Source organism: Octopus sinensis, linkage group LG1 (genome assembly GCF_006345805.1).
Source record: "Octopus sinensis linkage group LG1, ASM634580v1, whole genome shotgun sequence".
Classification (NCBI taxonomy): Eukaryota; Metazoa; Mollusca; class Cephalopoda; order Octopoda; family Octopodidae; genus Octopus; species Octopus sinensis.
The window spans coordinates 143,407,123-143,429,858 of NC_042997.1; the positions used below are offsets into that span (position 1 = coordinate 143,407,123).

At 38.0% G+C, this 22,736-nt stretch overlaps 1 protein-coding gene across 2 annotated transcripts in view; it reads right to left on the reverse strand.

The window, feature by feature from the left end:
- The window catches only part of LOC115212948, a 53,914-nt gene that overhangs the window by 23,153 nt on the left and 8,025 nt on the right, over positions 1-22,736 (reverse strand). For both annotated transcript variants that reach the window (XM_029781801.2, XM_036505552.1), the window contains exons 2-4: positions 11,783-12,379; positions 7,014-7,108; positions 4,851-5,069 (exon numbers count right to left, since the gene is read on the reverse strand). In XM_029781801.2, the coding sequence (XP_029637661.1) occupies positions 4,851-5,069; positions 7,014-7,108; positions 11,783-12,379 (911 nt within the window). The remainder of the gene's footprint in view (positions 1-4,850; positions 5,070-7,013; positions 7,109-11,782; positions 12,380-22,736) is intronic.

The window sequence follows — 22,736 nt, forward strand, 5'->3', positions numbered from 1 at the left end:
TATTGATATATTCACCCACTTATATAACAAATAAGCCAATGAAGGAGGCTCTATGTGGTTATTAGAAATAGTAACCCGGTTTCCCTCAAACCAAACTGAAAGATACGTTGGGTAGTGTAGTCCTAGATAACTCTTAACCCTTTAGCATTCAGATATCGCTTATTTATTCACACTGTTTTAAATTAATCATCATCATTTAACATCTGTTTTCCATGCTGGCATGGGTTGGATGGCTGCCTGGGCTTCATCTCTTTTGACATGGTTTCTACGGCTGGATGCCTTCCTTAATGCCAACCACTTTACAGAGTGTACTGGGTGCTTTTATGCTGCACTGGTATGGATGCTTTTTACATGGCACCAGCATCCACGAGCCCACAATATTAAGATCGCTCAGCCAAAGGAGGCAGGTGACATGCCTGTATACAAGGACAACCACGATTTTAACCTAACTTGACATGCCTTCTCAAACACAGCAAACTGCCAGAAGTCTCATCCCTTCAATGAGGCAAAAAATCTAAAGATCCATTCTCACTATTTCGTGACACATCTTCCTGGATCTACCCCTTCCACACATTCCCTCCACAGTTAGAAACTGGCACTTCTTGATGTACCTGTCTTCATTCATGCACATTCAATGTTATCTTGTACCTTCAAGATTTCAACGATGTGATTGTTTATTCTTAGAATGATATTTTAGGGTAGGTGTGAGGGGCTGGATCTGGTCACTTTGAATATAAAACAAGTTGAATATATGAGCCAGATATGGCCAGTTTAAATGCTAAAGGGTTAAAGACGAGAGGGTTATACATGGAATGCTTTTGATTGTAAGTTTGTGCAAATCAAGGGTGGCATAGTACTAAACAAATAATACTATTCAACAGAGATTGCACAGAAAACAGGACAAGTTTGCTATAGCAAAAGACACTTGCCCAAGGTGTAATGCTGGTGTTCTCTACAACAGTTGAAGCTCCAATTTCCAAGTTAGGAGACATGTGTTTTTAAGCAAAACACTTCACTTCACTCTACAACAGCTAGGTGGGTGGGTGGAAAGTACAATAAACTGATGTCTTGTACTTGGTTGCTTATATGCCACGGAAACTGGAATAAGCTCTAGACCTAATGAGCCATTAAGGTTCACAACAGATTTAAGTCTGCTACTATAGCAGTGGGGGAAGGAAGGGAGGGGAGGCATTTACATAATTGAATCTGTGGTTCCCTAAATCAGTTGAAAGGATGAATTTTCAGGTTATTAAGACCTTTTAAGCAATCAAGCAAACAGAAGTCTGTTAGGATGTGGTCTGGAGTGGTGATTGATGCACAACTTTTTCTCAAAAAATGCTGATGAAAGTGGTCTACAAAGCGCATGAGGAAAACTTGATGGATGACTAAATGCAAATTTACTTTGAATTGTATTAAGCAACAACAGGACATAAAAGGCTTGTAGAATCAGACAAAATGCTTAGTGACATTTCTTAGGCACTTTATGCTCTGAGTTCGAATCCTGCAGTAGCCAACTTTGCATTTCATCCCTTCAAGGTTGAAAAATAAAGCATTAGTCACAAAGTATTTGGCTTGATGCAATTAACTTTTTCCTTCCCCTCAAAATAACAGGACTTGAACCCTGCAAAAGACAGTTCCTTGTTCAGGAAGTATGCTATGATCTTGGTCACTTTTATGCCAGGGAAATAAGGCCACCAGCCTAATGAAACTTAGGGCTTGGAAAAAGGGGACAAAAAAAAAAGAAAAAGAAAGTAGGACATAAAACTTGCAGACGACCAAAACTTTAGTATGTACCACTGATCCACCTGGACTATGCTATGCACTGCAGGTCTAAATGGTTTTATTATGTAGTACTGGCACAGCTCATTGTAGGATGTATTTGTGCTTGGCAGAAGGTTAACAACTGTTTAAAGAAGTTTCTGGTCCTCTTTCAGAGGCAGTTTTTGGCTCTATCGTAAGATATCTATCTACAAAGAGGGTCTGTGACTTGTTGGAGTTTTGAAAATTGAACGAGTTCGAACAACTCAGCTGTTATATGTAATGATACTTAAGTTCAATAATGTGCAGCAAAATATTAAGTTTTTAATCAATTGTAATATTTAAAAAAAAAATAACTTAAAAACACGAGAGAGTTGAAGTACAACTCGTTTTGGAACAGAATTTTCTGATAAAAATGTTAAGTCTTCCATATTTTGATTTAAAGAATTACAACTCGTTTTGGAACAGAATTTTCTGATAAAAATGTGAAGTCTTCCATATTTTGATTTAAAGAATTTTCGTTGCAGTTCATAACTTCGTAACTGAAACTTTTAGCTTCTCCGTCAGGCACAGACACACATAAACAAGAAGAAACGAAGAACAATTTAAAATCTGAAAGGAGATAACGCACAATCGGTAACACTATTAGTTGTCTCCCTTGAAATAATAATAAAAAAAAATTATGCCACCAGTTAAAGAATAGTTATCGTTCTTTAACCAAATAGCGAGGTCAGCAATAATCGCTTAAAGAAAGCGTAAATGTATGCAATTTTCACCTACGAATCTAATCAAATTACTATTTTCGTGGAATAAATAGAAACATTATGAGCCTATCTCAAGGTAGGAGGTTAAAAATAAATTACAGACCATGATAAATATTATCATACGGAAAATTCGAACATTATTATACACATACTCGCGCAATAGTGTTTTTTTTTTTTTTGTCCGCTATTGGATACAATCCCAGTCGGAACACTTGAGAAGAACTTATCTCAACGCGCGTCACCCAGTACTAAATAATTCTTCTTTACAAGTACTTAGTTCCGATAGAATATCATTTATTTACCATACAACTTCAATCGATAAATAATAGTATCGTTATCTTTATCGTCGTTCATCGTTTAACGTCCGCTTTCCATGCTAGCATGGGTTGGACGATTTTGACTGAGGGCTGGCGAACCAGATGGTTGCACCAGGCTCCAATCTTGATTTGGCAGAGTTTCTACAGCTGGATGCCCTTCCTAACGCCAACCACTCCGAGAGTGTAGTGGGTGCTTTTTACGTGCCAAAGGCACGGGGACCAGTCAGGCGGTACTGGCAACGACCTCGCTCGAATCCTTTTACACATGCCACCAGCACAGGTGCCTGTAAGGCGACTTTGGCAACGATCACGCTCGAATGGTGCCATTTTACGTGCCACTGGCACGGAAGCCAGTTGGCTGCTCTGGCAGGGGCCAGTCAGGCGGTACTGGCAACGACAGCAGCAACCTGGCAGAATCGTTAGTGTGCCAGCATTTTTTATGGCTATATATATTCTGAGTTCAAATGCTGCTGAGGTAGACTTTGACTTTTATCTTCTAGGGCCGATAAAATAATTAAGTTGAGCGCTGGAGTCGATGTAATTAACTTCCCAGTCCCCTCTCAATTGCTTGCTATGTGCCAAAAGTTAGAAAGATTTATTTTAATATCAATGAAGGCAGTAAAAGGCAGCGAGCTGGCAGAATCGTTAGCATGTTGGGCAAAATGTTTAGCAGCATTTTATCTGTTCTGAGTTCAAATTCTGCTGATGTTGACTTGACCTTTCAGAGAGTTGGCAGAATAATTAGAACATTATACTGGCACTTTACATTCATCATCATTATCATTTAACATCCGTTTTCCATGTTGGCATGGGTTGGACGGTTTGACAGGGACTGACCAGCTGAAAGGCTGTTCAGGCTCCATGTCAGTTTTGGCATGGTTTCTATGGCTGGATGCTCTTCCTAATGCTAACCACTCTACAGAGAACAACATTTAGACAGAACTACTTTACCTCAATCTGTCCAGATATCTTTAATATTATACCAAAATGTCAAAATGGAAACCATAAAATTCAAAAGTTCTCTGGACAAATTCCTCCAAAAAATTCTGGACCAACCTCCTACACCAGGATATGTCTCCAACAATAACTCTTTGTTAGAGTGTGCCATGGTGTCCAATATACGATCAAAACATTTCACCAGGTGGTGCTATTAAGTTAGACATGGCCTGGGCCTATACTGGTCAAAACCTATCAATGTTATTATACCTGGCTACAACTCACTCAACAAGAACTTCCTACTCGAATGGACTATGGTACCACAAAACTTGACTTAAAAAAGGATTTAGCTAATCCTATCAGGTGATGCTATTAAGTTAGACATGGCCTGGACCAATCTTTGGTTGAAACATATCTAAGTTATGTACTGGGTGCTTCTATGCAGCACCAGCATGGGTGCTTTTTATGTGGCACATTATGGTTTCAACCAAATTCAACTTTTGCCTTTCATCCTTCTGGAGTTTGAGTGGATTTCATAAATGGAATACAGTGGCACTGAAATGCATAAGACCAGGGATCACATGTGAATTTGTATTCTCACTGAAACTGAAGATGAATTATACACCTCAGCAACGAATGACAACTACATCTATGGTGTCCATGCTATACAACATGCTTGCTCTCCCAGTGGGGCATTTATCATTTTTGCAAACTGGATGTTTGGGCTGCTGGCAGAGAAGCATTACTTAGACTGTTGGATGGGGGTCATCATTTGTGAACAACATGGTGAAGTTGTTGGTCGGAGCTGGCTCAACTGCCCTCAGGTGAATGCCACTGTAAGTGTAAGTGTCTTCCTTACCACACAGTCACATTGGTGCTGGTCAGTCTTTCAAAAAAAAAAAAACCCAGAAAAAAACCCAAACCTTGCTCAGGCCTGCACAGACAGATGCAAACACATGGCCAATCCGAACTGAAAGAGACCTCAGAATAGTAGCCTTACAATGCTATGGACACTACTCCATATTACTCAGATTAATGATTAAAATGAAAATACATAAAAAAAAATTGTACGTACTGGGATTCCGATTTTAATGAGCTGCGATAGGTCCATGGCATAAAATTCCAAATCTGTAATGTTTTCAGCTGTGGTAGGCCACTGACCCGCCAATGCAGACGAATAGAAGCAGTCTCAGGTTTGATTGAAATATTGAGGATGCTCATTTGAAGGTGGGCATATTTCATGTGTGACAACATTCTCACTTTTACCAACTCCAACATGTAGGCACGAATTCCTCTGAAAAAATGAAAAGCAGTATTTAGTTTTCCCCGCTTAATCTCATCCATCAGCATTCTGTTTCATACTGGCATGGAGTGGTCAGATCTGTAATAAACCCGTTCACATGTTTTACTAAATCTCACATGTAATATCCACTAAGCCTACATGTCTCAGGTCTTTTCTTCCAACTATTGCAGAACCTCTACATGGCTGCTTGACCTGCAAGAGATAGCAACTGAATCTCCCTTAAATCACATTCTATATGTTAAATAAAGATACATTAATTAAGATGTAGTAACCCTTAAATATATGGAATAGTCATGGTTGGAATGCCTTTGATCACAGATTTTCCCAATCAGAGCTCCCATGGGGCAAAATAACAACTACATGTAATTTACTCTAGAAATCATCATCATCATATATAACGTCTGTTTTCCATGCTGGCATGGGTTGGATGGTACAACAGAAGCTGGCAAGCCAGAGAGCTGCACCAGGCTCCAATTGTCTGCTTTGGCATGGTTTCTACAGTTGGATGCCCTTCCTAAACCCAACCACATTACAGAGTGTACTGGGTGCATTTTATATGGCATCAGCACCAGTTCTAGAAAAACAAAAAAGAATTTCATCAAACACTGGCTATAAGTAGTTGGAAGAGGGAAGTTCCAGCTAGTAGGATTTGATGTTTATAAACAGAACTTGATTGCTCAGTGTTATCTTATAGAGCTTGCACTTACATCTCCAAGCAGTTGTAACAACTTAATGAAGGATGTCTTTGAGAATGGTTGAAAAAAGACCATTCATGGCTATGGAATGTACACCTTTCTGCACATCTTTTTTCACCAATATGTTAATAGCTTTTAGGATAAAAGAAAATAGGTTAATCTAAAAGGTATATGTAACCAAACAGATGTGTACAGCCGTATGCACGTGTAAGTATGATAATGTGCATTGCATGACTGCAAATGTGAGTGAATAGAGAAATAGCAAATATTGGTTTTGAGGATGCCTGTGTCTATGAGCAGGTTTGTTTGTTCTGTTTTTCAATACTAGCATAAATTAGATGAATATATTATCAAGGCGTAGGAGTGGCTGTGTGGTAAGTAGCTTGCTTACGAACCACATGGTTCCGGGATCAGTCCCACTGCGTGGCACCTTGGGCAAGTGTCTTCTACTATAGCCTTGGGCCGACCAAAGCCTTGTGAGTGGATTTGGTAGACAGAAACTGAAAGAAGCCTGTTGTATATATATATATGTATATATGTGTGTGTGTGTGTATATGTTTGTGTGTCTGTGTTTGTCCCCCCAACATCGCTTGACAATTGATGCTGTTGTGTTTATGTCCCTGTAACTTAGCGGTTCGGCAAAAGAGACCGATAGAATAAGTACTAGGCTTACAAAGAATAAGTCCTGGGGTCGATTTGCTTGACTAAAAGCGGTGCTCCAGCATGGCCACGTTTTACAGTCAGATGCCCTTCTTGTCAACATTGCAAGCACAAAGCTTAGGAGCGTCAACAAATATTCTCATTCGTAGCTCAGCGACTTTCATGCAGAGCATAGAATGTAAACATCCATACAGACACATGTATATATACAATGAGCTTCTGTACACTTTCCATGTACTGAATTCACTGCCAACACACTGGTTGGTCTATGGCTAAAGTAGAAGACACTCACTCAAAGTGCCATGCAATAAAAATGAAACCAAAACCACATAGTTGAGAAGCAAATTCTTGCCTTGTTTGTGTCCAGTGGAGAGAGAGTGTTTGTGCATGCATGATAACAAGCTATATAAACCCCAAATGTTTTACAATAACAATACACAGTCAATATAAGTTCTTATAACAAACAGACCAAGGTTCTAGTCAAGAGATCCTTATCTTTGGATGAAGAGAAATGCGTTAGCCAAGAGTTTTTAGACATTTTAGAACATGTGTATGTGTGTGTGTAAAGCGGTCAACTTACTTGCGGGTAATTTTCCTTCCCCAGAAGTTATTGACAAATACCACATCTGGATGATAGATTCGATAATCATGTGGCTTCTTGAAAAATTGTGGTACCTGGAAATTAAAAGACAATTTAGTTACACAAGGGTACTCAATAGTTTAGAGAGTTTAGACCTAATTAGATTAATAATGATAGCTTTGCAAACTATTTCCTCGTTTTGGAAGATTGGACATGATACCAGTGGTGATTGGAACATTGGGCTCAATCCCATTCATGGATTATATTGTAGCTTTGAAATGTTGATGATGTAATTGTATATTTTTAGCATTGAAGAGTATGTGTGATAGGCTGGACCTGGTTAGTTAGAACATAAAACAGATAGCATATTTGGGTCAGACATGACCAGGTTAAATGCTAAAGGGTTAATAATAATAATAATCCTTCCAACTATAGGCACAAGACCAGCAATTTTAGAAGTGAGGGCTAGTAAATTTCATCGATGTGGCATGGGGAAAGCACCTTTCAAGTGTTGGGCCTCGTGGAGGCAATGATGAATGACTGACTCCTTTGGCATTATGTTGTGCTTGAGAAGAAGACCCATCAAGCCAAGTAAAATTGCAGTCGTGGCAGATACTGGTGTCATGCAAATGGCACCCATGCCAGTGGCATGTATAAGCACCCCTTACATTCTCAGAGTGGCTGGTGTTAGAAAGGGCATCCAGCTGTAGGAAGCCATATCAGACCAAACTGGAATCTAGTGCAGCTTTCCAGCCTTGGTAAACCTGTCCAACCTATGGCAGCATGGACAATGGATGTTAATTGATGATGATGACCCCGAAAGGATGAACGGCAAAGTCAGTTTCCGTGGAATTTGATCTCAGGAAGTAAAGAAAATAGAAATGCTGTTCAGCATTTTGTTTGTCATGGTAACAAATCTATTAGCTTGCTGTCTTGACAATAATAAGAGGGTCATCACCATTTTTGTTTTCCAGTGAACTACAGAAAAAACATTTTTAACAGCTATTAGGCATTTATCCAACAGCTCAATTATACAATATATGTACGTGTATAACTGGTGATTTACTCAGACCTGTCATAAGCTGAAGGACTCATGAAGCCAGAGTTTAACCTGATTTTCACAGCATATAAAGGAGGGAAGCACCAATCTGTTGTTGCAGAGTTAAATTTCCAGTTATTGCTAGAATTTATTTACTGCAGCAGAGTAGACTGGACTGCCTTGGTCTTGGAATCAAAACTATGGCCTTATGATTGTGATTGCAACATCTTAATCACTACTAAGTCATGTGCTTTCACATTTTTAGTGGTACAAAAAGAAAGAAAAAGGAAAAAAAAAAAAAAAAAACCTAACCCTACATAGAATCTAAAGAATTTGGTGCTCCTCTGTGTGGGTGCAAAAATTACTGATTTTTTTTTTATGCTGCAGAAATAAGAGGAATCTGACATTTAAGGATTATCACTCAAAAGTGATATTTTCTCTCTCTCTCAGATGAAGGAAACATCAGATCTTCCATTTCCACTCCCTTGCCATACAACCTTATCAAAAATCGCAGTATTGCTGAGAATGAGGTGATGTACTGATTGGTGATAATGAAAAAAGAAAAAAAAAAAAAAAAAACCAGAAAAGATCTCAGATTAATAGTTATATTCAATAACAAGCATGATCATTGGTAGAACCCAAGTTTGTATTTAAGAGTAGTGGAAAAATGAGATAAAAAAAAGAATTCTGATAACCAAACCTTGCTCAGTGAATATTTTATCAGAAATAAAACGTTAATTTCTATTGTTTCTTTAAAGATAAAAAAATTCCACCCCCACCTCTCAATATTATGGAAAATTTTGTCTTTTTACACACACACAGTCATCATTTTAATGCCTACTTTTCCATCCTTGCATGGATCAGACAGTTCACTGAGGTAGATTTTCTATGGCCTTTCCTGTTTCCAAACAAAGTAATATTTCCCCATGGCCAGACATGGAAGACTAGTGATTAAAACTCCTTGAGTGATGTCAATAAAAAAAAGCAACACAAACACACACATTATATCTATATATAGATATAGTAGGTGATATAGATTTAGAAACATATACTTGTTGCTGGTACTACATCAAAAGCATTGGTGCTGGTGCCACATAAAAAGCACCCAGTACACTCTGTAAAGTGGTTGGCATTGAGAAGGGCATCCAGTTGTAGAAATCATGCCAGAACAGACAATGGAGCTTGGTGCAGCCCTCATTCATAGCAGCTCCAGTCAAACCGTCCAACCCATGCCTGCATGGAAAATGGATGTTAAATGAAGAGGATAATACATACACATACATGCACAACTCGATCAGCTCAGGGCTGTAGAAGATGATATATGCACATAGCTCTACACAGTGGAACTGAACTTCTTAATCACACACCCATGTCTGTGCTTTTATGTATCTATTTTCTAAGGCTTCCATGGATGGGATGACATAATTTTCTGAAGCTATTCTTTTTATAGCTAGATGCTTTTTCTATGGTTAATCACTCAACCATGGTGTAGGAAGTAAAACTATTTTCGCTCATTTTGTCAGTCAACTAGAATAGTGCTTTGCAACCTTTTCCATTTGTGGTACACCTATATTCTTTTCAAAATTCGGCTGCACACCTGAACTAAAAGTATAACTAACAGTATAAAGAAAACAAATTATATTGAGGTTACACTGTGACACACCTAGCATCATCTGATGGCACACTAGTGTACAGCAGCATACTGGTTGTGGAGCACTGAACCAGAACAGATAGAAGTATAACATAAAGGCTGAATATTTACCTGGATTTGAACTGATGTCTTATTGATACCTTAATCTTACAATCACACACACTATTCTACACCCCTCCAGAATCCTGCACGACTCAGCTGATTTGGCTTTAGGGCATTTTTTTTTACAGTGGTATGTTCTATCTATATATGTATCTTTCCCAGCAACACCACCTCTGCCCTTTTTTATCACTGAATTAGTCATCTCTACCCCTATCTCTGTTATTCTCCTCTTACACTCTTATGAAATTAACCCCTTTTCCCTCCTGATCCATTGTCTGCATTTTTCTATTATACTTACCTTCTTGTACTGGAGAGCTCTATTTGGCACTTTGTCACCCCTATCTTTATCTTCTTCCCAGTCACTCCCACCCTTTCATAATGAAGGGTAACCACATATTTCCCTAATAGCAAAACATGTGCGCTTGTCCCACTATTCTACTTCAGCCTCTCAACACCCGACATAAAGCTACATTCCCTTCTCAAATACACTCCAAAAGACTTTAATCAGTTTATATTCTTGTAAGTCACTTTGCAACATCACCAGTGCCAGTAGCACGAAAAAAAGCACCCAGCACACACTGTAAAGTGGTTGGCATTAAGGAGGTCATCCAGCCGTAGAAAGTATGCCTAAACTAAAGTTGGAGCTTGGAGCAGCCCTGTGGCCATTGGATCTTGTCAAACTGTCCAACCTATGCCAGCATGGAAAGTGAACATATGATGATGATGATATGAATGAAATAGAAACCATTGACATCACAAATATTTTCCCAGTAAAAAGAGAAATAATGCAAAGCAATTTAACAATAATTACAAATAATGTTATTATTTTTTTTATTCTGAACATTTAATGCTAAAAATACTTGTAGAAATCACCTTGAGATTATCATTATTTGCAGAACCATCTCATAAAAGGCCAGTTTGGGAATATGTAACACTATAATGACAGATGTAAAACAGTAAATTACAAGTAGTGAATTAATTAATTGCTTTGCAAAGCAGAATTAAGTCCATTGAGTGTAATATGGCTGCACGATTAACAAATCTGCCTCACAATTATACAGTTCTAACATCAATCACACTGAGTGGAACTGTGGTTACCCCAAACATTCATCATCATTTAATATCCATTTTTTATACTTGCATGGGTCAGATGAGATTTGTTGAGGCAGATTTTTTTACAGCTGGATGTCCTTCCTGTTGTCAATCCTCACCTGTTTCCAAGCAAGATAATATTTTTCCATGGCCAGCTATGTTTTGCATGGAAGACTGGAAATTAATCCATTATCAGGCAGCTAGGTTGCACTGACAGTAATCATCTTGAATAAGATCAGCAATTAGTGTACAACAACGGTTCATGCGTATATTTACGTCAACCACTTCAAAGCATGCACTGTTTATTTATGTAAGCTGTCACCACTGTGAGGACTGTAAATTCAACGAAACTGGTGTAGCTAGATGTGACTGTAAATTCTGCAAAGAACCAGAAGAATTTGCTGAATGTATACAAATTTGATAGGAAGTCATAGTGGAAATGGTAGTGCAACCACCAAAACTGCTGTTTTTATACTATTATGGTGAAGTCTCGAACTGAGTTGGAAATATTTACATGAAGAGTCTAACAAACCTATCAGATTCCTTGAAATTTGTGCAGTGGCCTCTATTATCGATTTCATGAGTGATAGCAGATATTTATATCAACCGGTATACAAACAGGTACAAAACCACAGCAGATAGGGCTGTGTATATTTTCATCATCTGATACAAAACGAGTACACAGTGCATATAAATTTACGTCAACCAATGTTATGGGGTTAACAAAACTTACTTGTATGATGATGACGACGATGATATTTGTTTACAATCATCACAAGATGTCAAGACAAGGGAACACACACACAAAATTGTAGAAAACAGAACTGATGAGAGAGAAAACATCGTAAGAATTCAGTAAAGTTTTGCAGCCAGGCAAATACTTACAATTGTTATTAACTTTTCTTTCATTAAAATCAACTGTTCCTCAGATGGTCCACCAGTTTTTTCTTTCTTGGCGGGTGTCTTATTTGCATTGCTTGGACTTCTGGTGAAGAGGTCAACTGAAGAATTAACTACTGCATTATCAATTGCTGGCTTTAAAGGACAGAGACGGCTTCCTTTATTCAATGCCATAGTTTGTTTCGGTGTGTTAGAAAATGGGAAAGCCATTATTAGGTAAGAAGTTTTAGAGCTAGGCAATGCTTGCACAAAATTATTTTTAGTCGGCGACACCATTTGTTCAGCCGATGAAAGCTGCGAAGGAAATATACATTTATAGTCTTTGGGAATAAATACATTTGAGGAATATTGGCTAAAGTTGGATATATCAATTAAGCTATTGTTGAAAGGCTCCACATACACTGAAAGACTATAATTGGATTTTAATTCAGATAGAGGCAAACTCTCAGTTTTGTTGCTTAACCAAACTCCTGATGCTGGCTTTTTCTTTCTCCTATTATTATTATTCTTTTTAATGCCATCCGCATAAAATTCATTGTAGAAACTTTCTTCTATAAACTTGGTATTTCTCCAATTTAAAAGCTGCAAAAATAAATGAAAAAAGTGTTACGAATGAAATCTATTAATTTTTTTTTTTGTAATAGAAATCAACAATCAAAATAACATTTAAATTTTCTACTCCTCATGACAAGTTCGCTGTCCACTTTTTGTTGGATTTTACTAATCAAAATAATTTCTAAACTGAAGAAGTAAACATTCCATGAATAAGTTGCACTTTACACAAATATGGGAAGAAGTAGTGAAGACTGATCTTGGGACACTGACCTTTATGACGATGATCATCATCATAATTTTAACTACCATTTTTCCATGCTTGCATGGGTTAGACTGAGTTTATTGTGGAGGGTTTTCTACAGCTGGATGTTTTTCCTATTGTCAAACTTCACATATTTCCAAGTAAGGCAAAATATTTCCCCATGGCCAGCATGTTTTCACAGAATATTGGAAATGACTGACAACCATTTACAACAACCATGTGATGTCAAGACAAGGAGACACAAACATACACACACACACACACACACAATGGGCTTTTTTCAGTGTCTGTCTACTGAAGCTTGGGGCTATAGAAGACACCTACCCAAGGTGCCACACAATGGGACTGAACCCAAGATTGCTAGTGACTGCAAAAAGTGCCAAGATGATATACTTGAACAGACTCAAACAATTAATGCCAGTATGGAAAAAAAAAAAAAAAAAAGGTATGATTATAAATGATGATGTTATCAGAAGTGAAAGTTTTGTGAAGACATGTTGGGGCAAGCGAAATCGAAATCAACCAGCCAGGACCCCTGGACTGGTGGTACATAAAAAGCACTATCCGACTCGTGGCCGATGCCAGCGCCGCCTCGACTGGCTTCCGTGCCGGTGGCATGTAAAATGCACCAATCTGACCGTGGCCGTTGCCAGCCTTGCCTGGCACCTGTGCAGGTGGCACGTAAAAAGCACCCACTACACTCACAGAGTGGTTGGCGTTAGGAAGGGCATCCAGCTGTAGAAACATTGCCAGATAAGACTGGAGCCTGGTGCAGCCTTCTGGCTTCCCAGATCCCCGGTCGAACCGTCCAACCCATGCTAGCATGGAGAACGGACGTTAAACGATGATGACGATGATGATGATGAAAATTAAATGAATTAGATTTAACATAGAATCTCTAAAATGTGATTTATCTATAAAATCAATTTCCCCTCAAACCATCCCAATGCGACACAATAGTTATGACCTAGTTAGCAACAAAAATATTTAATTAAATGACACCTAATAACCAAGCTGTGACACCATGGAATGTGGATATTAACCCAAGTCTGACATACATTAATGTATGCAGTGAGTGTGAGATAGTGTAATTGGCAAGCACTAATGTATTGGGTTCTATTCAGTGATGCCAGAAAAAGCAAAAAACAATGGCTAAGATTTTACTATTTCAGTGGTGGAGTGAGTACAATTAATAGATTAGCAAATTATACTTGATGCTCCTTGCATTAAATGTGTTAATATTACCTTAATTATTGGTTTTTATGGAGATATTCCTAAGTAATTTTTCTTAGTAATTAAAAAAAAAAGAAAGAAAAAAAATGCTAATTTCCATGCCCCATAATGAATAAGGAATAAGGAATAATGTTTTACAATTACTAAGTGAATTTTTTGTCACTACTCTGGCAACTATGGCAAAGCCTATGCATTGTTGAAGAGGTATAATATGACTGAAACATGTCTGAGTTGTTTCCCATATTTTATTAAAAAAAGTTTTTCAGCTAAGAGGAAAGGCAGTGTCCAGGACTTCACAGAATCTCTGAGACTGGGGGGAGGGAGGGAAGTATCTTCAAACTGATCCAAATGTTTGCAATACAGTGGGTTCTGCTAAATATGCATTCAAGATGCCAGGTGGTTGCATTAAACTGGGCAATGGATCAAGTCTACCACCTAAGTGGGCCATAGTAGGATTTGATCTCAGAACAAATTGACCCCAGGACTTATTTTTTTGTAAAATCTGATACTTATTCTATCATTCTTTTTTGTTGAACTGTTAAATTACATGGAATGTAAACAAACCAACACTCATCAAGAGGTGGGAAGTGTGTGTGGGAGGAGCAACACAAATATATATGACAGGCTTCCATACAGTCTCTGTCAACCAAATTTACTTGCCAGACATTAGGAGACACTTGCCAAAGGTACAGTGTAATGGGACTGAACCCCAAACCAAGTGGTTATAAGGTGAGCTTCTTAATCACACAGCCATGTCTGTGCCTGTTTATCCATAATGAGAAATAGTTTTCTAATTCAATGGGAACATATTACAATTTATCTCTCATCCTACAAAAAGGACAACTTCTCTGATTCTGTCTGCAACAAACCTATCATTTTCGCAAAACAGTAGTTAACAACCATCTCAAGTTTTTCTTCCTTCTCAGTCTCCATCAGTCCAGCTTTCATAAAAATCACATCTAAGGGCTTGCTCTTGATGTCTTATTAGTGGTCTTTTGCCCTTGAGAAGTTCAACATAAGACAGAGAAATGCCATTACATTTCAGTAAAGTATTTGACTGAGCCTAACACAAAAATCTCCTGGATAAGTTACCTGTCTATGGGTTTCATCAATACATTATCTCTTCCTGTCAAGATCGCACACTCTGATGTGCCCCAAGATTTGGTTATGCCCTCAACACTCTTCCTCCTATAGCTGCATCACCTCTAGCACTCCTAAGAATGATACCTCTCTGCTAGAAGCTTCCACTGAGCCTGCACTGCTTCCATGAACAGAGAACTCAAAAATAGCATTTGCCAATGAAGGCATGACACCAATCTTCTTCAGCACAAAGACAAAATCCTTGCTTATATCATCTTCTAGCACACCCACTTTAATTTTAAGCTACAACACAAAACCTTCAAAGTAGCTTGCTAGAAATACCGGCCCTCAAAATCTCTCATTCATCACAAAGACTAGCTTTACAACTGAGAGCTAGGAACTCCTTTGAACCCAATCAGTTGCTTATTTCCTAGAAGGCAAAACTGAGATATTAAGACCTATATCGGAGCAGGCCCTGCTGCCCGATACTCAAATATTCCTAGATAACACACATCTAAAACAAAGGTGCTCAGCCAATTAGCCGAAACTCATTCACCAACACGCTCAGCTAGCTCACAGATTTGCTGTTTCCTTATTTTACTTATTCTACTATTTTACTTATTCTACAATGGCCACTGTTCCGTGGAAATAGCCAACCATTTTCATCTAAGCCAACATGTCTCTCATCACTCTACTGTGTCTTCCCATTTATCAAGCTCTGAACAAACCCCAATACTTTTTCTTCCTTTGATGTTCAACTGTTCCTACCCACTCACTACAAAAGACAAAAATAACCCAAGAAAAAAAAAAAGGTATGTTTGTGTAGTTAAGAAGTTTGCCTTGGGTTCAGTCCCACTGTGTGGCACCTTGGACAACTGTCTTCTGCTATAGACCTGGGCTGAACCAATACCTTCTAAGTAAATTTGGGAGACAGAAATTGTGGGGAAGCCCATTGTATATATACATATATATGTGTGTGTGTGTCTGTATTTGTCCTTCACCACTGTTTGACAGCCTGTGTGGGTTTGTTTACATCCCCATAACTGTGTGGTCGTTTGGTAAAAGAGACTGACACAACTACTGACTTTAAAAAAAAAAAAAAGAAACCCAGAAGCACTGGGGTCAATTTGTTCAACTAAACCCTTCAAGGTGGTGCCCCAGCATGGCCACAGTCTAATGATAGATAAAAGATAAAATTTTAAAATACAGCCTAAAAGTGGGTTGAAGAGAGAAAGTGGTGGAGGAAAATACTTGAAAAAAAAAAAAGAAAGAAAGACAAAACAAATAAATAAATAAAAGAAAGCCTGTTTATAGCAACAAATAGAAAATGAATAGAAAAAAGTTTTTAAGGTCAAGAACTGCTCTTTTCAGTTGATGTATTTGAGAGGAAAGTTATGATCAGGTTCTTAAATGACGAAAACATAGCAACTATTATAGTGTATTTATTCGCTTTTGTTAATCATTATGAGAATTACCACAAAACTAGGCCAGTATGATGTCATAGTGACGTAGTGAGAAAATCTAATTATATATTCTTTTGCTGTTGTCAGTGGAGTTTCATTTCAAAAGAAAATATTTTCATACAAATTGACCGCTTCTTTTGTGACATAGACTGTATTTTAGTTTAGAGGGAGATTTTAAAGGTAATGTCTATTTTATTGATGCAATTTAATAAAGACTGTGAGACTTAGAGCACTCCCTACATGATATTCAGATAATGACGAGAGGAAGTAGTTATGTATCTATTTATATTTTGAAGAATCTATGAGAATCGTTTGGCATTTAACTATTTAGACACATACTGAATCATCATCAGAGACAAAGGAATGCAAACAAGATAAGGATTAGGTTCAATAAAAGTGTGAGAAAGAAGATTTAAAGCGCCAAAAAATGTTAATATGTTAAAAGCAAAATACGAATTATATAAAAAGTTTGGGAACATTTTAGTTTTAAATAAAAGCATATCTTAAAAAAAAAAAAGGAAATAATATTTGTAAAGACTAAAATGAAAGTCTACTGTGGAAATAAGATTTTATTTGTAAGGACCAAAGAAACAATTGAAAACACGTGAGTAAAGTAAGAATCTATTGTTAAAGTGAGATTGTATTGGTAAGGATTTGAATAAAAAATCTTATGTTGAAATGGAACTTGAAGAAAGGATCTTTTGTAAAAATTGGATTTTATTTTGTAAGGACTATTATAAGAAAATGGGATTATTTGTAATAATGACCAAGGTGGCAAGCTGGCAGAATTGTTAGCATGCCAGGCAAAATGCTTAGCAATATTTTGTCCATCTTTATGTTCCGAGTTCACATCCTATCAAGGTTGACTTTGCTTTTAATCTTTTCAACATCGATGAAATAAGTACTAGTTACACACTAGGGTTGATGTGTGTATATATATATATATATATATTAGAATCTCCGAAGAGGCCGTAAGATATTTTTGTTAATGTCTCATTTATACCTGCAATATATGGCTAATATAGGTTAAATGAGACATACTTATCTGCATGGCCGAAACAGCTGTCAGTTATAATGTATATGTATTTTTATATCTTGTTATATTTATTTAGTTATATCTCATTATATCGATTGTAATTATTGTACTGTATTAATGTCTAATCTTAATGCTCTTGTGTAGTGTTTTAATAAAGTATATGATTCGGTATTATCTGATAGTTGATGAATGATTTAGATATATTTCTCCATTTTCTCATTTTGTATATATATATATATATACACAGACACACACATACACACAAATATATATATACACATACATATATAAATATATAATTATATAGATATGTATGTACATACATAAATATACATACATTTTCATATATACACATATCTATATACACATACACACATATATAAAGATATATATATACACACATGTACATAGATATACATACATATACATCATCATCATCCATCATTTTGAATCCTGGTTTTGTCTCTGTTAATGGGGATGGCTAGATCTACTTCAGTGCCACAGCAACCGCCCTGACACAATCTCACCCAATTTTGGATGACCTTCTTTCTCAAGCCAACCCTCCCAGTCTCCTCTTCCACCTGTCCCCTCCACATTTTCCTTGGTCTACCATGCTTTCGCTGTTCGTACACATATATATATGTGTATATATACATAAACATACATAAATAAATATATACATGTATATATATATATATATTTACATATATACATGCACACACACATATATATACTACAACACACATATATACATACATATATATATATAATATACATACATACATGCACACACACATATATATACATACACACACACATATATACATACATATATATAATTATATATATACATCATACATCACACACACATATATACATATATATATATATATATATATATATACATACTATATATATATATCTATCTACATATATATATATTATATATACATACATTATATATATATATATATACATATATATATATATACATACATATTATATATATACATACATATATATAATATTATATATACATACATATATATATATATATACATACATACATATATTATACATACATACATATATACATATATATATATATAATACACATACATACATACATATATATATATACACTACATACATACATATATATACATATATATATATAATACATACATATATATACATATATATATACATACATACATATATACATATATATATATACTACATACATATATATACATATATATATATATATATACATACATACATATATATACATATATATATATATATACATACATACATATATATACATATATACATACATACATATATATACATAGATATATATATATATACATACATACATATATATATATATATATATATACATACATACATACACACATATATATACATATATATATTATATTACATACATACATACACACATATATACATATATATATATATATATATACATACATACATACACACATATATATATATATATGATTGATTGATTGATGATTGATTGATTCCAGTTTCAGCTCATGAGCTGTGGCCATGCTGGGGCACCGCCATTTGTGTTTGCTACTTGGTTCACTTCATGGAGGCTTTCTAGCAACTGCTATTTGGTGCATGAGAGAGTTCGATGCAGCTGCCCTCATCTGCCCCTCCTGCCGTGAAGTTGGTTCATCTGGGACACCTGACAGGAAGAGATCCAGCTCCATTTTAAAGACATCTGTATCCACCCCATGCAGGTCTCTCAGGTTCATCGGGAGGATATTGAAGAGCTGTGGGCCCGGAGCCCAGGCTATCACAGAATCTTGTCCTACATCTTGATGGAAGTTTGGAGTCCATGCACCACGCAGTGGCGCCCAGTTCTGGCGTTTGCGTACTCTCGATGCCAAGTTCAGGACACTTCCCTCAGATCTTCCAGATGTATATTATGGCTATCTTTCCCGCCTCGCTCCAGGGATATAATTTTAATCTCTTGAGTCTTTCCCAGTAGCTTACATTCTGCATAGAGGCTATCTTCTTCGTGTAGCTTCGTTGGATCGCCTCAAGTTCTGTGATCAACTTGACACTGGATGGTGACCATAGCTGAGAGCAATAGTCAAAGTGACTTAGGACAATGTCTTCCAGAGGACCATCATGGTTTCTTGTTCTCTTGTTCTAAAGGTTCTAAGAATCCATCCAGCCAGGCGTCTGCATTTCACTGTCATTTTAGCAACATGTACATGAAAGGTCGCGTCATCACTATGTGAATACCCAGGTCACGCACTGATTGTGCCTCTGGGATTGCAATCCCTCCGGGTCCAGTGTATTCCTTGGGTATTGCATTCAGTTTTGCATGCTGATAGTATAAAGCTTGAAACTTTTCAGCATTGAACTGCATGCTATTCTTTTCAGCCCACTGGTAAATTTCGTCCAGCTCATATTGCAGGTGCCTAGTGTCTTCAGGGTTCTGTATTGCCTGTGAAACTTTTGTATCATCTGCATATATATGTATATACATACATACATATATATAATATATATATATATATAGACATACATATACATTTATATACATATAGTAAATCCAAACAAGAACAAGCAAGAAAAAACTACAATCCAAGGCTAGTGATCTATCATGGCGAATGCTGGAAAGAGGGGTCACATAGGAGAGCTAAAGTAGTGGTGATCCCAAAACGAAGGTGTGTGTGCGTATGTCAAAGCGTGTATGTGCGTGTGGGCTGGTGACATTGATGTGTGTAGATGATGGTGTAGGTGCTGGAAAGTGGTCAGTGCTAGTGTGTGTGGTATGGTGGTTGGGGTGTGGGAGAGGCGAGAGTGGGGGAAGCAAGGGTGAGTCTAAGGCATAGGGTGGGGATGGGATGTATAGGGATGGTAGGGTTGGAATGTCTAGGGGTGGGTAACAAGGGAGAGGGTGGAAGGGAGAAGGTGGGAAGAAGTGAAGAGAAGAAGGTGCCAGAGCAAGAGAGAAGAGGTGGATGGGAGGAAGTATGTGTGAGAGGAAGAGAGGACGTGGGTTAGATGAAGAGTGGAGGAGAGTTGAGCCCATGTGGTGCAAAGGAGCAAAGAGAGAAGATAATCCCTGCTCACAGTTAAGATGGGAGTCCGGATGGTCCCTGTGCAAGGACAATCCAAACACAGACAGGTGTTGTAAAGAGTGACTGGTAGAGCAAAAATGGCACGAGACCGGGTGTCATTGCCAAGTTGGATGTCTTGAAGGTGTTCCGTGAACTGGACAGCCAAGCGGTGTCCTGTTTGACTGATGTATAGAGGACAGAGCAAGCAGGAGATGCAGTAGATGATGATGCTAGAAGCACAGGTGAAAGAGTCAGTGATATAATAGAGTTGATGATGGGTGTCTGTGAGGAGGGTGGTGTTGGAGAGGTAAGGGCAAGTGCGGGAGCAGAGGAATGAGCTAGGTTGGGTTAGGGAAGAAGCTGTGGACCAAGGTCTCATAGGTTGTGGGCTCATTTGGAGGGGAGGAGTAAGTTAGGGAAGATGTGAAGTGGAGGGGGTTGGACTGGAGTTGCTGAAAGGCTCAGAGAATTGTGCGTTGGAGAGGTAGGGTCGTGGAGTGGTAAGTGAGGGGAAATGGGAGACGGCGGGGCAGGTGCAGGGGAAGAGAGCAGATGCATGGTCCACAGAACATGCTCTGGCAAGGGCGGTGTGGATAGTGGTGAGGGGATATCCACGTAGGATGAAATGGCAAGCCATGAGTTGAGACTGAGTCTCAAAGTCATGGTTGTCACTGCAGAGCCAGTGTAGACAGAGGAATTGGGAATAGGGATGGAGAGCTTGGTGTGTTTAGGGTGGGAGGAGAAGTTGAGGTATGAGTGTGAGTCTGTGTTTGTAGTGGATGGAGGTGGTGAGAATGGAGTGATGAATGCTGACCGAAATGTTGAGAAAGGCAACTGAGTGTTGGAAATAGTGCAGGAGAAAGGGAGGGCATGATGGAAAGATTTGACAAAAAAGAGGAAAGAGTCTAGATGTTCACAGGAAAGTGAGGTCGCACTGATACAGTTGTCAATATAATGACTATATGGTTCAGGAGGGGACCAGTGAAACTGGAGAATATTTGGGCCTCAATATAACCAATGAACAGGTTCACATAGTTGGGGCCCATTCTCGTTCCCATGGCCACTCCTGAGACCTGCTGGTAAAAATCACCCGCGAACGAGAAGCAGTTAAGTAAGAGGACAAGTTCGGCCAGACGAAGGAGTGTGGATGTGTCAGATTGGGGGTTGGGTCATAGCCCCTTGTGGTGAGGGATCACCGTGTATAAACTCTTGATGTCAAGAGTGAAGAGAAGTTCAGAGGGGCCAGGACGGAAAGAGAAAGAGTTGAACAAAGAGCATGGTAGGTGTCATGGATGTGAGAGGGGAAGGAAGCCACTAAGGGGGCAAGGACACAGTCAAGATATCTGGAGATGAGTTTGGTGGGGCAGTTGCAGGCGGAGACGATGGGGTGGCCAGGGTTGTTAGGCTTGTACATATACATATATATATATATACACACATATATGTATATATACAAACATATACACACATATGTATACATACATATATACATACTTATACACACACATATATATATACATACATACATATATATATATATATATATGAGACGTGTAGATTTGTGCTGCCTCCAAGAAGTAAGGTGGAGAGGAGGTTCTTCACAGGCAAAGAACACAGGTACAAGATTTTCTGGGCAGGGAACACTGATGGGGTCAGGAGCATGGGTATACTTCTTGTGGAAGGTAATCGAGGTAGTCAGAGTATGCAATAGAATACTTAAGATTAGATTAGTGCTACATCATGGATTAGCAACCATTATGTCGGCCTATGCTGCTCAGCTGGGGCTACCTGATGGACAGAAAGACCGATTTTAGGACACCCTCTTGCAGATTACCTTGTTGACGAATGACAGGGACCTTCTCTTTTTGGCTGGTGACTTCAATGGATATGTTGGACAACATACAGGGGGCTTCCATGGAGTACATGGAGGCTATGGTTTTGGTTCCTGCAATGAGGACGGAACCAGGCTGCTGGAGTTCTGCAATGCAAATGATTTGATGGTTTGCAATACTAACTTCAGGAAACCTGCCAGTCACCCACTGTTCTGGCAGACACACTAGCCAAATTGACTACATCCTTGCCAGAAAAAGGGAAAGATGGCTGCTTATAAATGCCAAAGCCTTCCCAGGTGAAGAATGTACCCCACAACATAGACCAGGAGTTAGCGACTTCAGGATCAGAGGTAAATGGATGCCCA